A 12,973-nucleotide genomic window follows, 5' to 3' on the forward strand; every position below is an offset into this window, starting at 1 on the left:
TCTGATCAGCTCAAGCAGTTGTTAAAATCCCATTGACCTGACTTCGAAGGCCTTTGCTTAAATAAAATTACAATACACAAAACATTTTTCCTACAATTTACTTAGTTGTGATTTTTTCCTCAAGTGTTAACTTTAGTTATTATCACTTTTTTAGAAAAAAAAAAAGAACTTTCGAAAAACATAGAGATCATCTCTGACTAAAAATAGGAAGTAATATTTTTCTGAGTTTTGCGCAGCATCCCTTTTTTTGCAACTTTATCTGATTTTTGGAGTTATTTTAGCTTTACGCAGCATAGATGAATTTATAAAATGTGTTAAGCATTCGTTTTACATAGTTCATCGTTCTGATTGATAGATTATTTTTCTGTTTTCGATCAATTTGTAAAATGGTTCGCCTGATGAAAATCTCATTTATGTAAAACAAGATCATATTGGGCAATTAATGTCACACGTAGATGTAGTTGCGATTTCAGTTCTTTTCAACTTAGCGCACTGCTTAAGTGTTCACAAGAACCATCATGTTAACATTTTCTTCCTTAAAAACTGAGGTCATTGTGGCACAAACCCTATGTAACCTATTTGGGAATCTCGAGATGTTTACTTACATGTTCAGCAAGGTCGCAGATGCGAAATGGTAGAAAAAGAAGTCCTCTAAAGCATTACGAAGCTCACGTTTACTACGAATTCGTCCGAATCTGATTAACTTACTCGACCGTTTCGAAGTTTGCACCAATTTTCTCCAAAAATTTTCACTCTAGATAGTGGAAATTATATTTTTTCACGGGTTTGTAGCGAATGGTAAACTTCTTTCAAGTCAGCCATATTTCCAATGTTGCCAAAAATGTTTGGAGCAGAAAATAATTTAAATTCTTTTCAAGTAAATTTATTTCAATTAAGTTAGAAATTCTGAGCATTTGAAATAAAAATGACAAGCTAATTGATTTTTTTTAAATAACAGATTTTAATTTTTTGAACATTCCTTGAGAATCTTTTGACGAGTAACTCGTCAACTGTTGAACTATAATTTTCATTAAATGAAATTGAATGGGAAAAAAGTTCTTTCTGGCACCCATTCTCCACGAAAAAAGCAAAACTGACATCTCTACACGATACTTTGAAAACGCATTGGAAAGACACTCGTTCACCCAAATAGACACGATAAGCCGCGAAACCTGAATTGTATAGGTAAAAGAAAAGTTGCAGAATGTTTATTTCTTCAGTCTGTGTAATAAACAATCCAGGAGCTTTTCACTGAAAAATTATTAAAGTTAACATGAAATCGATCTATTTCAAATGTTAAGATGTAGTCCAAGTACTTATTCAAGGGCGAACTAAAATCTAAAATGCTTCTGGTACGCGTTGAATATTGATGATTAATACAATTGAATGATATATTGCAGAGCGAGTACTATTTGTAATGCTAAAATAAATGAAACACATACATGCAAAATATACAGGCCTCTGACAGGAATAATGTTATTTTTGGTATTGCTGGTGGTGCTGAACTGTAAGCAAAATGACTGCGGTATGGCAGATTATTAATAATGCGTACACGCAGAGAAAACTTGGATTTTGATACAAAACAAAACTGACTTTGATTTAAAACATTCAGTTTTTAGAATCAAACTCCTGTTTTCTTTGAATCAATGAATTATCGTTCTGATTCAAATGAATAATTTTTGAAAGAAAGAATTAATTTTTCGAACTGAATAATTTTGGACTTTGATTTTAAACAAATTCTTTGATTCAAAAGAAATTTGTTCAATTGCACATTTCGTTTAAAACAAAGTAAATTTTCTTTCAACCAAAGAAAATTGTTTTCAACAGAAAGGAATAATTTCTTTGAATTAAAATTTTAAACTTAGAAGATATTTTGGATTGAGCAAGAACCGAATTTCGAATAAAGTTTGTCCGGTTGTGTTGAAAATCAAAACTAGTGAATCAGAGATAGCTTCAGGAGGATTCAGGATGGAGAATGGTAAGTGAGTGTTAATCCATTAAACAAAAAGTGAATGTTTAGGATTTTATATTAACTCTTGCATTACAGGACCACGGCAGATTCCGCCCCAAATCCAGCGGTCTGATTATCTTCGGCCCGATCTTCAGCGGTAATCACCAGTTGAATGACTAAAGTTAGCAACCGGAGCTGCATCCGGAAGTCTATTGAGCGGCCCTAGAAGAATGCCCTCAGGCCAAAATTAGGACCGGATTATTCAATTATAGTGAACCAGTGTTAGTGTTAATTTTGTAAATAAAAATGAATTTAAAATGTAAATTCTTTTTTTTTTTTTTTTTTTTTTTTTTAATTTTTTATTGGCTTTACCTCTATAACATAACCGGCCAAGTGTTGATTACTGTTCTACTTACATGTCTATTTCACATTCAATTACAAAATTAGCTATCGTTTTATATAATTCAATGTCTTTCTTTTTTAGTATCAAATGAATATCGGGTGGAATTCCTTTTTTCATTAAAATTCGCCAAATAGGTCTACGAAGATTTTCAAATCTGCTGCATGCGAAGATAATGTGATCAGGATCTGCGATGGATTCGCCACAACTACACGAAGCATCCAATAGGATACCATTCCTAGTGAGATGAGCAGGGAGTCGTGAATGATTTGATATTAATTTGGAAAGGATTACAATTTGTCTGCGGTTGAGATCCAAGCTACTAAACCATGGTTGGAGCGAAACGTTAGAGATGATGCTGTGACAGAAACGTCCTTTAGTTCCTGAATTCCATTTTGCTTGCCATTTGTGCATTGTTGTACGCCGAATCGGAAACTGGATGTCGAATGATGTTAAAATATAATCTGCTGTACCACCATTGATGCACGCACTTTTCGCCTCTTGATCTGCCAACTCGTTCATTGGAATACCTCTGTGAGACGGAACCCATATCAGATGGATTTCGTACCCCATTCTTTGACCTTCAAGAATGGATTCTTTTATATCGTACCAAGCAACGGGATATTTTTGATTGATGTTGATTTTTTGCAGGCTCGTGAGACAACTCAAACTATCGGATAGGATAATATACTGAGCAACAGGAAGACTTACGATCATTTTCGCAGCATGCCTGATTGCCAGAAGCTCTGCCATATAAACGGATGCTTTACTGTCGAGTTTGATCCCTTCTGCAGGTGTTCCAAAGTTATTTACCACAGCATAACCTGTGCCTTGTATATCTTTCGACCCGTCAGTTGCCAAGATTTTCGCGTTGGCATACACTTCCAAGAGATAGTTTGACACCAAATCAGCTGCCGATGAGTTCTGGTGTTCTAAACATAACCGTTTAACAGTGAGATCAATGGATATTTTTGTTCTTACAACTTCACGGTTGAACATGTAGCATGGGAGATTATTTAGAGGCTGTTCAAGTGGAATGAATTCGTTAAGCATTCTTGTTGCGCGGTGTATTCCCGTAGCCACTAAGCCACCGTCCAAGATCGGTCTGGAATATTGTCGATGCCAAGAAAGGAGTGACGCTCTTTTATTTACAAAACGCATAACCGCAAGTTCTCTTCTTTGTTGCAGCGGAATAATACCAGCCATCACTTCGAGTGAACCTGTGTGGGTGGTTTTTGTGGAGCCCAAACAGATTCGAATTCCTGCCCATTGTAGTCTATCCAAAATAATGGCTTCTTTTTGTGATAACTCCGTCATAAATATGGAACCGTATTCCAATATTGATCTCACACATGACTTAAAAATAACTAACAATGCTGCTGGATGTGCTCCCCATAACTGGCCCGATATGCTTCGTAAAAAGTTAAGATACGGAGCTGTACGTTTCTGTACCTCTCTAATATGACACGACCACGACAGATTTCGTGTGAGGTACATGCCGAGTAACCTCAGGGATCTGACGTATTCCAAAGTGCAACCGCCGATATTTATTTCTGGAGGATTATCGCATTGTTGTGTCGAGATCAGGAGGCACTTACATTTCGTCGGCGAAAGTTCTAACCCAAGGTCGAAAATATTTTCCACAACTGTATCCACTGCCCTTTGGAGAGATTCGCAACTATGCTCCAGTGAGGTTCCTCTTACAGCAATTGTTGTGTCATCGGCGTAATTTACGGTTATCACATCAGGAGGGACACTGTTGATCAATCCACTGATCACAACATTAAAGCATAACGGACTTAGTGGAGATCCCTGAGGAAGGCCTTTCCACGTTGTCCTAGATATTGAATCTAATCCACTCGAAATGCACAAATTCCTTTCTTCAAACAGATGGAAGATACTTTTTACTAGACATTCAGGGACTGTTAATGAGCGTAATTCGCGGACCAGAACATTAATTTCCACGTTGTCGTAGGCGGCTTTGATATCGAGGCTACATATCACCACATGCTCTCTTCTTTTCAAAGCCAAGGAAGCTTCGTTAATCAGTGGAAACAACGCATCCATTGTTCCTCGTCCTTTCCTAAAACCGTTGATAGCTGAAGGGAACAGGTTGTTGTTTTCGATGAAATGTTCTAGTCGATCTTTGATTATGAGTTCATACACTTTGCGAAAACATGAAGCTAACGCGATTGGACGGACAGCAGAAGGAGAAATCGGATCATGGCCACTTTTAGGAATCGGTACAATTTTATAGGTTTTCCAGCTTTCCGGAATTCTTCCTGAAGCAAAAATTTGGCAATAGATTTTTCGCAACTGACTAAGCGCCGCCCATGGGAGACGATTTATGACGGAATATGGAACACCATCCAAACCAGGAGCCGAATCTTTACCGGTTTTCAAAACAGCTTGAATATCCGATACTGAGAATGGAAAACCAGTTTGAGAGCAACACGAACATTGTAGAAAAACCGGGGGTGGATTTTTGGCAGATGAGGGAGCCAACTTGTCCAAAACATCGTTGGCCAAATTGTCCGAAATTCTGATGTTTTTTGATGGCTCTCCGCGTCCTTTGAACCTTCTGGCCATCCTCCATAAGGTTGTGAGGGACGTAGAACTATCACAGCTATCACAAAAATGTTGCCAACTTTTCCTCTTCTTCTCGCGTACCAAATTTCTGAACCTTCGTTCTGTATTAGCGTACCCTTCGTAAGCTTCGGTTGACAGTTCCCGTTTCCAAGCGCGGAAAGCAACTCTGGTGGCTTTCTTCGCTTCTGTTAGCTCTTCGTCCCAATAGGGTTGCGGTATTCGGCGGGTGTGGTTCGAGTTTACTGATGGGCAGGACCTGCGCAGTGCTTGCCAAATCAGCTGAAAGAAGACATCAAAGCTATCCGGTTCTCCATTTTCGACGAATGATTCCTCGAGGCTTCCGGCAAAACGTTCCCAGTCGATTTTTCGAACATTAATTCCAGAGTAGAATTTCATCGCGCATGTAGTACTCGAATGAAAAACTATCGGAAAATGATCGCTTCCATTTGGTGAATCCAAAACCTCCCAGTCGAAGCACAAACTAAGGCTCGAAGAAACCAGCGTGATATCAATTGCGCCTGTTCCGGTATTGAAAAAAAGGTTCACCAATCTAGATAGCTTGTCAACGACAGCTTCAAGCTGCAATTTATTTTAAGGTTATTTTAAGTAAAGTAGGTTTAAGCAGAAAGTACTATTTAACACTTACAAATTTAGTGCGCTTATATCGCTTGTTCTTTTCAACTACCGAAACGGGTTTTCTCCTAACGGTTTTATCCGAACTTTCCAGTGGCTATAGATTAGAATTACGAATAAATCTCTACGTTTACATGTGGTAAGTATGAGTCAAACCTGGTATACTGCTCGCGGAATATTTGCTGGTTCAGTCCCGGATAAATAAGCTACGAGTAGCTATCTTAGCACAACAACTTGGAGGTAAGTATAACTAGGAGTAAGTATAACTTGAAGGTAAGTATAACTTGAAGGTAAGTATAACTTTGTGGAAGGATAATAATAATTTTAGGCTTTCTAATTTCAGGAACTCTAGCTTCTAATCTAGTTTACAACCGGATGTGAAATGTCTTGAAGAGACGTCAAAATCTCATATGTCGCGACGCTGAAGAATCCGCAACACCGATGAAGCGTCGCCGCCAAACTCCAGTGCAACCAGTTTCCAACAGCCTCCCCCCCGTAACACAGGTCAAGCAGATCCTGTGTTACTCTCTGGAGCCACATCTAGAATTGCCAACTTTGAGACTGATTGTTTAGAGATCCCTTTATGAGTATGAATCAAAGCCCTTCTAACTCGCCCGTCTTGCCCGGATATGACCTTTATGACTTTACCCCGTATCCAACCATTTCTTTTTCCATCGTCTACGATTATGACCAAATCTCCTTCAATAACTGGACGCGATTCTCCCAGCCATTTTGTTCGGCGAGTCAGTTCCGGAAGATATTCACGAGTCCAACGACGCCAGAAGATATCAGCTTGATGTTGAATTTGATACCAGGAGTTCTTGAGCGCCAATCTTTCATCCACCGGTTCTATTCCAGGTTGTTTTATGCCGCTAGAGCTACCAAGCAAAAGGTGATTTGGAGTAAGAGCTTCACTCTCTGGAGCCTCCAACGGAAGATACGTCAGTGGTCTTGAGTTTACTATGCTTTCGGCTTCAACCAGCAGGGTCAATAGAGCTTCGTCGGTCAACTTCCGTCCGGCTTCAATACTTGAGTACATCGCTGTTTTTACCGAGCGCACCATACGCTCCCAGGAGCCTCCCATGTGCGGGGTTCCAGGAGGAATAAAAATCCACTTCGTTACGGTATTTGTGAACGTTGACGCCAGTCCTTCTTGAATGTTACGTATCTGATTCTGTAGTATGTTATCTGCACCTCGAAAGTTTGTGCCGTTATCTGAATGAAATTCTAGCGGAGAGCCACGACGAGCGACAAACCGACGGATACTCATGATGCACGATTGAGTGTCCAGACCGTACACAACCTCCACATGTACTGCGCGTATGGTTAAGCACGTGAACAAGGCTACCCATCGCTTCACTGCGCTTCTACCAACTTTAACAGAAACCGGTCCGAAAAGATCTAGCCCAACATAGCTAAAGGGTCGGGTAAATGATGCTAATCTTGCTTCAGGAAGCGGTGCCATTCTGGGAACTTGAGGGCGTGCTTTGTACACTTTGCACCATTGACAATGTTTTACGATTTTCTTGGCTCGCGATCGTATTTGAGGGATGTAGAAAAATTGTCTTATTTCGTTCACTACAGTTTCAAAGTTTGCGTGATGATATTTACTATGATAGTAATCGATCAGGAGATCGGTAACCCGATGTTGCTTGCACAGGATTACTGGAAACTTGGTTCTCTCTTCAACGTTCCTAGCCGCTCCTATTCGACCGTCCACTCTGAGCACTCCGTGCTCATCTAAGTAAGGGGATAACTTGTACAAAGGACTGTTCTTTTCTACACCAACATTGGTAGTCGACAGCAGTACTGACATATCTTCTGGAAAAGCCTCCCATTGTGAAATGCGAAAAAGGTAATTTTCAGCCTCCTGCAATTCATCTTGAGTGAGATAAGAACTATTCAGCTTTGATCTTTTCTTTTGAACGTTGTTAAAGTACCGTAAAACGTACGCCGTCACTCTTACCATCCTAGTCCACCGTGAAAAACGTGAAGGGTCAATCACCGGTACCGGAACAGTAATACCATGATGTATTCCACAAAGTTTCATCTCTTCGTTGGTAGCTAAGATTGATTTTGGTCTAGGCCAATACTTTTCACCTAATTTCAAGAACTCGGGACCCTGAAACCATGAGCTGTTTGTATTCAGTTGGCCTCCTTGACCCCATTTTGTCGCTAGATCTGCTACGTTTAGTTTCGTCGATATCCACCGCCAGTCAGAGATCGTAGTTGTTGTTAAGACCTCAGAAACACGACAGGCAACAAACTGTTTATAACGCCGATGATCGGAGCGTATCCATGCCAAAACTGTGCTTGAATCTGACCAGAAGACTGTTTTGTGTATTGTCAAAGTATGCCCCTCTTTGATGAATGTTGCTAAACGTGTTGCGAGAACGGCCGCCTGCAGTTCTAAACGAGGGATGGAGCAGTGTTTCAGAGGGGCTACTTTTGTCTTAGCCGCAACCAAGGAGCACTGGAAAGATTCGTCGGAAACAGGAATACGGAAGAAGGCAACTGCAGCATAAGCGTCTTCGCTTGCATCAGCAAATACGTGGAGTTCTAAATACTTGTACTGTTGAGCTGTTGCACCGGGATAATAACACCTGGGGATTCTTAGGTCCGCTATCACTTTGAAGAGGTCAGTCCATCGTATCCACTTCGCATAACCTTGGTCGTCGATTTCTTCATCCCATTTGGTCCCAGCACGCCAGATGTCTTGCAACAACACTTTCCCTTGCACCACGAACGCTGCTAAAAGCCCCAGAGGATCAAACACACTCATCAGAAATTTGAGAACTTGACGCTTTGTAGGTCTATTTTTGCTAGTGATAAGCTTCTGCAAATCTTGTTGAAAAGAGGTGCTGTAGGCTAGGAGATCTTCTCCGGAGAACCATTGCATGCCTAACACCTTCTCGCTACTTGTCGAGTTGATCCCAATGCACGACGGATTGCTGATTGTTTGTTTCTCCAGTACATCGATAACTTCGGGGCAGTTTGACTTCCAGTCTCGTATTTTGAATCCACCATGAGCATGAACATCACGTATTTCAACAGCAACTTTTTTGGCTTCTTCTTTACTGGCGAAGCTTCCCATATAGTCATCTACATAGTGACCATCTATAATCTCTTCTGCAGCTCGGGGATATTTCTCAGAAAACTCCATGGCATTCCGGTTTTTGACGTATTGGGCGGATGCAGGAGAACAAGTGGATCCAAACGTCGCTACCTGCATAACGAAAACTTCTAGATTTTTGTTCGGGACTGATCGCCAAAGAAATCGTTGAGATTGTTGATCTTGGGGGCGGATAAGAATCTGGTGATACATTTCTGCTATATCGCCCGTTACTGCAATAGCGAACTGGCGAAATCGAAAAAGAACTCTTGGTAATGCAACGAGCTGATCAGGTCCCTTTAACAACATTGTATTTAACGACACTCCTTTTACCATGGCAGATGCATCCCAAACCATACGTACTTTTCCCGGTTTCTTGGGATTCACTACTACACCCAACGGTAAGTACCATACTTTCCGAGGATCGCTATTTTCAAGTTCATCTGTAGTAGCTCGACGAGCGTATCCTTTTGCTACATAATCTTTAATTTGTTGTTCAATTGTTTGTTTTATTTTCAGGTTTTTTTCCAGCTTTCTTTCGAGACATTCGAATCGTTTCATGGCCATAGGAAAACTGTCCGGAAACTCAATTAGGTCAGGATCGTATTTCCATAGTAGACCGGTCTGAAAACGTTGGCCAACGCGAATAGTTGATTCTTCCAGAATCTTATTTGCTCTGATATCATCTGCCGATTCTAACATTTTTGAAGCCGCAATACCAGTATCTTCTAATGCGAAGTAATCTTTTACCGTATCATGGAGTGTTCGATCGGTTATGCACACGCATGTATGAAGATTCACTGTTGATTTTTCTATTACATCGACTGTTCCCCCATAAACACACCAACCAAGGCGTGTCTTGGTAGCAACTGGTTCGTTGAGCTTGCCTTCTTTAACTCGAAGAGGAACTGTCAACCGGATATTATTAACTCCAATTAAAATTCGGGGCACTGCATGAGTATAGCTTGAGATTGGTAGACCTTGTAGATGGTGGAACATTGTTGACAGTGAATCAAATTGCAATGACTGTTGCGGAAGTGTCAAAGCTTTTACCGTTCTGGTATCTTGTAATTGATATTTAGCAAGATTAATGCCGGATATTTTTAATTCAATTTTTTGTGAACTGCGTTCGGTTCGGGTCACGTTTCCAGTCCATTTTAAGCAGAGAACTTGAGGATCACCTTGGATTCCAAGCTCATGAGCTAACGCCTCTTCCATGAGTGTAAGAGATGAGCCCTCATCCAAAAAGGCATAAGTATCTAGCTTTCGGTTTCCGCTTCCATACACCGTGATCGGCAAAATACGGAAAAGATGAGATGAGGTCGAACTCCGATGTGAGTGATTTTCAGCTGACGTAACGGTATGATGGTTTACAAAATTATTCGAAGCATCACTAGAAGGAGGAGGGGTTCGAGGGGAATGTAGAAGAGGATGATGTCGCTGCTGGCAACCGTTCACATCACATTGACCACGCACTCGACAGGAACGACGACCATGGAAATTAAGACAGTTCCTGCAAAGTCCTTCTTTGAGTACCAGCTGCCAACGGTTGTTTATGTTGAACGATGCAAATTCCGCACAATCCTTGAGACGATGATCCCCATCACATGCAACGCATGTCAGAACTCGGCTAGTTGTTTGACGGACGTCCACGTGCGCATGAAGCAAACCGCGCTTCGGTTTGCTACGATCTTCCGATCTACCGGTTGGTCCCGTGTACAAGGTAACACGACTGGCGGAGGTAATCAATTTATTCATAAATTCTCCAAAATCATGCAAATCAACATCACTTTTCACTACACTATAATCCGCCCACTGCATCTTGTAATTATCAGGTAAACGTTGTACTAATTCAGAAAGTAGTGACGGATTTGACAGGTGATTCTCTTGATTCGCAGCTTTGAGGTGATCACAAAAACCCTGGACGATAATGCCGAATTCAATTAACGATTCAAGTTTCTCATTTTTAGGTGGGGGAATAGAACGAATTTTGGCTAGCATATCGTTAATTAATAACTCAGGCCTTCCATAAAAGCTTCGGAGTGTATCAATAATACTCGGAACGGAATTCGGCATCATAAGGCGACTCCGGACCGAGTCAAGAGCTGCGCCTTTTAAGCATCGCTGAAGGCGTAAAAGATTTTCGGCTTTATTGAAACCACAGGCCAATGTTGTGGTTGTGAAAATGCTTATAAACATAGGCCATTCTGCCGGGTTCCCAGTGAAGGTAGGGAGGTCACGATTCATGGTCTGGCGAGCAGCAAGTTGAGAGGGAGTGGGTTTATAGTCAGTCATAAATTGGGCTATATTTGATTCACTTGGCGACATGTGTCCAAATTGGCTTATCAGGGACTCATAATGGTCTATATTTGTTATGGGAGACATTGGTTGGCAATTCAAATCAGTAGATGGAACGGGCTTACCTTGTTGGTGTTGGTTGGAGGTATACTTGGTCGGAGGGGAAGGCTGTTCGGTTTCTCCGTCTTCGATGATGACGTTGGGGACAAAATAATTTTCCTGTTGATCTGCTCTGAACTCCGGGAGAGGAAAGGCAGATGGTAACCCAGCGTTCGGATGCTGTTTTAAACCGGCGCGTTTTTTCTGCAGCTGCTCGATGTGTTGCACGTCAGCATTCGATGTTGATATCAATTTCCTCGAATGTCCTCCCCTTCCGCTTTTGTTGGTTGGATTTAGTTTGGGCGTGGTTCCGGAATGCATTCCTGCTGCTCGGACGGGTGGAAGAGTGGCAAAAGAATTTGGTGGATGTTGTGGAATCGTAGGACTGATTTCGGATTCGAGCCCAATGACATCGCACACGTCGTTCTCGGGCTCTGAGATTTGGTCGAGCCAATCAACGGTTCGTTGAAGACTGCTTCTTTTAGTTACCCGACTTCGATGGCTGCCGTTTTCTTCCGGATCTTCGACAGCTGCTTGGAGAAGTTTGTACTTCTCATCAACCATCTGCTGTTCGGCATGGATTGCATCCAGTTTAACCTTTAGAGCTTTTTGCTCTAGAGCGCGCTTTTCAGCCAGCTTCTCTAGTTTTAGTTGAATGCGTTTGTGTGAACTGGTTGTGGTGGTGCTACTCGCGATACTAGGAGCTGGAACACACTTACGGCAAGTCCACGGCTTGCTTTTGATGGACCCCGTGACACCAGCGCAAGATTGATGCCACCAATCGTCGCATTGGTCACACTGGACAAGGTTCCCAGCGCCGTCCGGCTTATCGCAAGCTACACAGCTAGATGTTCCTTCGGTATCTGTCGCAGGCGAAGGCGCGTTTTTGTCAACAGCTGCCATTCTCGCGGTGTCGAAAATAAATTTCTTGAAGAATGTTCCGGTATTGAAAAAAAGGTTCACCAATCTAGATAGCTTGTCAACGACAGCTTCAAGCTGCAATTTATTTTAAGGTTATTTTAAGTAAAGTAGGTTTAAGCAGAAAGTACTATTTAACACTTACAAATTTAGTGCGCTTATATCGCTTGTTCTTTTCAACTACCGAAACGGGTTTTCTCCTAACGGTTTTATCCGAACTTTCCAGTGGCTATAGATTAGAATTACGAATAAATCTCTACGTTTACATGTGGTAAGTATGAGTCAAACCTGGTATACTGCTCGCGGAATATTTGCTGGTTCAGTCCCGGATAAATAAGCTACGAGTAGCTATCTTAGCACAACAACTTGGAGGTAAGTATAACTAGGAGTAAGTATAACTTGAAGGTAAGTATAACTTGAAGGTAAGTATAACTTTGTGGAAGGATAATAATAATTTTAGGCTTTCTAATTTCAGGAACTCTAGCTTCTAATCTAGTTTACAACCGGATGTGAAATGTCTTGAAGAGACGTCAAAATCTCATATGTCGCGACGCTGAAGAATCCGCAACACCGATGAAGCGTCGCCGCCAAACTCCAGTGCAACCAGTTTCCAACAGCGCCCCACGACCGGTTTACATCAAACCTAGTTGGCTGACCGTTGTTGAGAATGACGAGATGAGATGTTTCGATGGCTTGATGAAGACGGTCTCCACGTATGTTTCCATGCTCGCTTCCCCATAGGTGATGTTTTGCGTTAAAGTCTCCTCCAATGATGCACGGTTTCGGAACGGTTGATAAAAAATTTTCAAACTGAGTCTGCGATATGTTGGCTTGCGGGTGTATGTACACAGATACAATAGTGATCAACCCGGAGATGTATTTGATCTGGCAGGCAACGGCTTGAATATCCGCTGGCAGTGCAATAGGAAATGCTACGGGATTTAGTTCTGAACGAATCGCGATGGCTACGCCC

At 41.6% G+C, this 12,973-nt stretch overlaps 3 protein-coding genes across 3 annotated transcripts in view; all 3 read right to left on the minus strand.

Moving 5' to 3' along the window:
- The window catches only part of LOC129749731 (uncharacterized), a 47,334-nt gene extending 46,516 nt beyond the window's left edge, over window positions 1-818 (minus strand). Inside the window, exon 1 of the mRNA XM_055744786.1 lies at window positions 606-818. The gene's annotated coding sequence lies outside the window, so the exon portion shown is untranslated. The remainder of the gene's footprint in view (window positions 1-605) is intronic.
- A 4,654-nt stretch (window positions 819-5,472) lies between these two features.
- On the minus strand, window positions 5,473-7,966 carry LOC129746678 (uncharacterized). Its single transcript, XM_055740527.1, has 2 exons — window positions 5,730-7,966; window positions 5,473-5,670 (listed from the first exon to the last, which is right to left on the minus strand). Exon 1 carries the CDS (start codon window positions 7,621-7,623, stop codon window positions 6,079-6,081), a length of 1,545 nt encoding a protein of 514 aa, XP_055596502.1. The 5' UTR covers window positions 7,624-7,966; the 3' UTR covers window positions 5,473-5,670; window positions 5,730-6,078.
- Window positions 7,809-11,985, minus strand: LOC129742511 (uncharacterized). The gene is made up of 3 exons (XM_055734413.1): window positions 11,109-11,985; window positions 8,020-10,532; window positions 7,809-7,904 (listed from the first exon to the last, which is right to left on the minus strand). The coding sequence occupies exons 1-3, from the start codon at window positions 11,983-11,985 to the stop codon at window positions 7,809-7,811; spliced, it is 3,486 nt and encodes a 1,161-aa protein (XP_055590388.1).
- Between the last annotated feature and the right edge of the window lie 988 nt (window positions 11,986-12,973).

This window comes from Uranotaenia lowii, chromosome 2 (assembly GCF_029784155.1).
Source record: "Uranotaenia lowii strain MFRU-FL chromosome 2, ASM2978415v1, whole genome shotgun sequence".
Lineage (NCBI taxonomy): Eukaryota > Metazoa > Arthropoda > Insecta > Diptera > Culicidae > Uranotaenia > Uranotaenia lowii.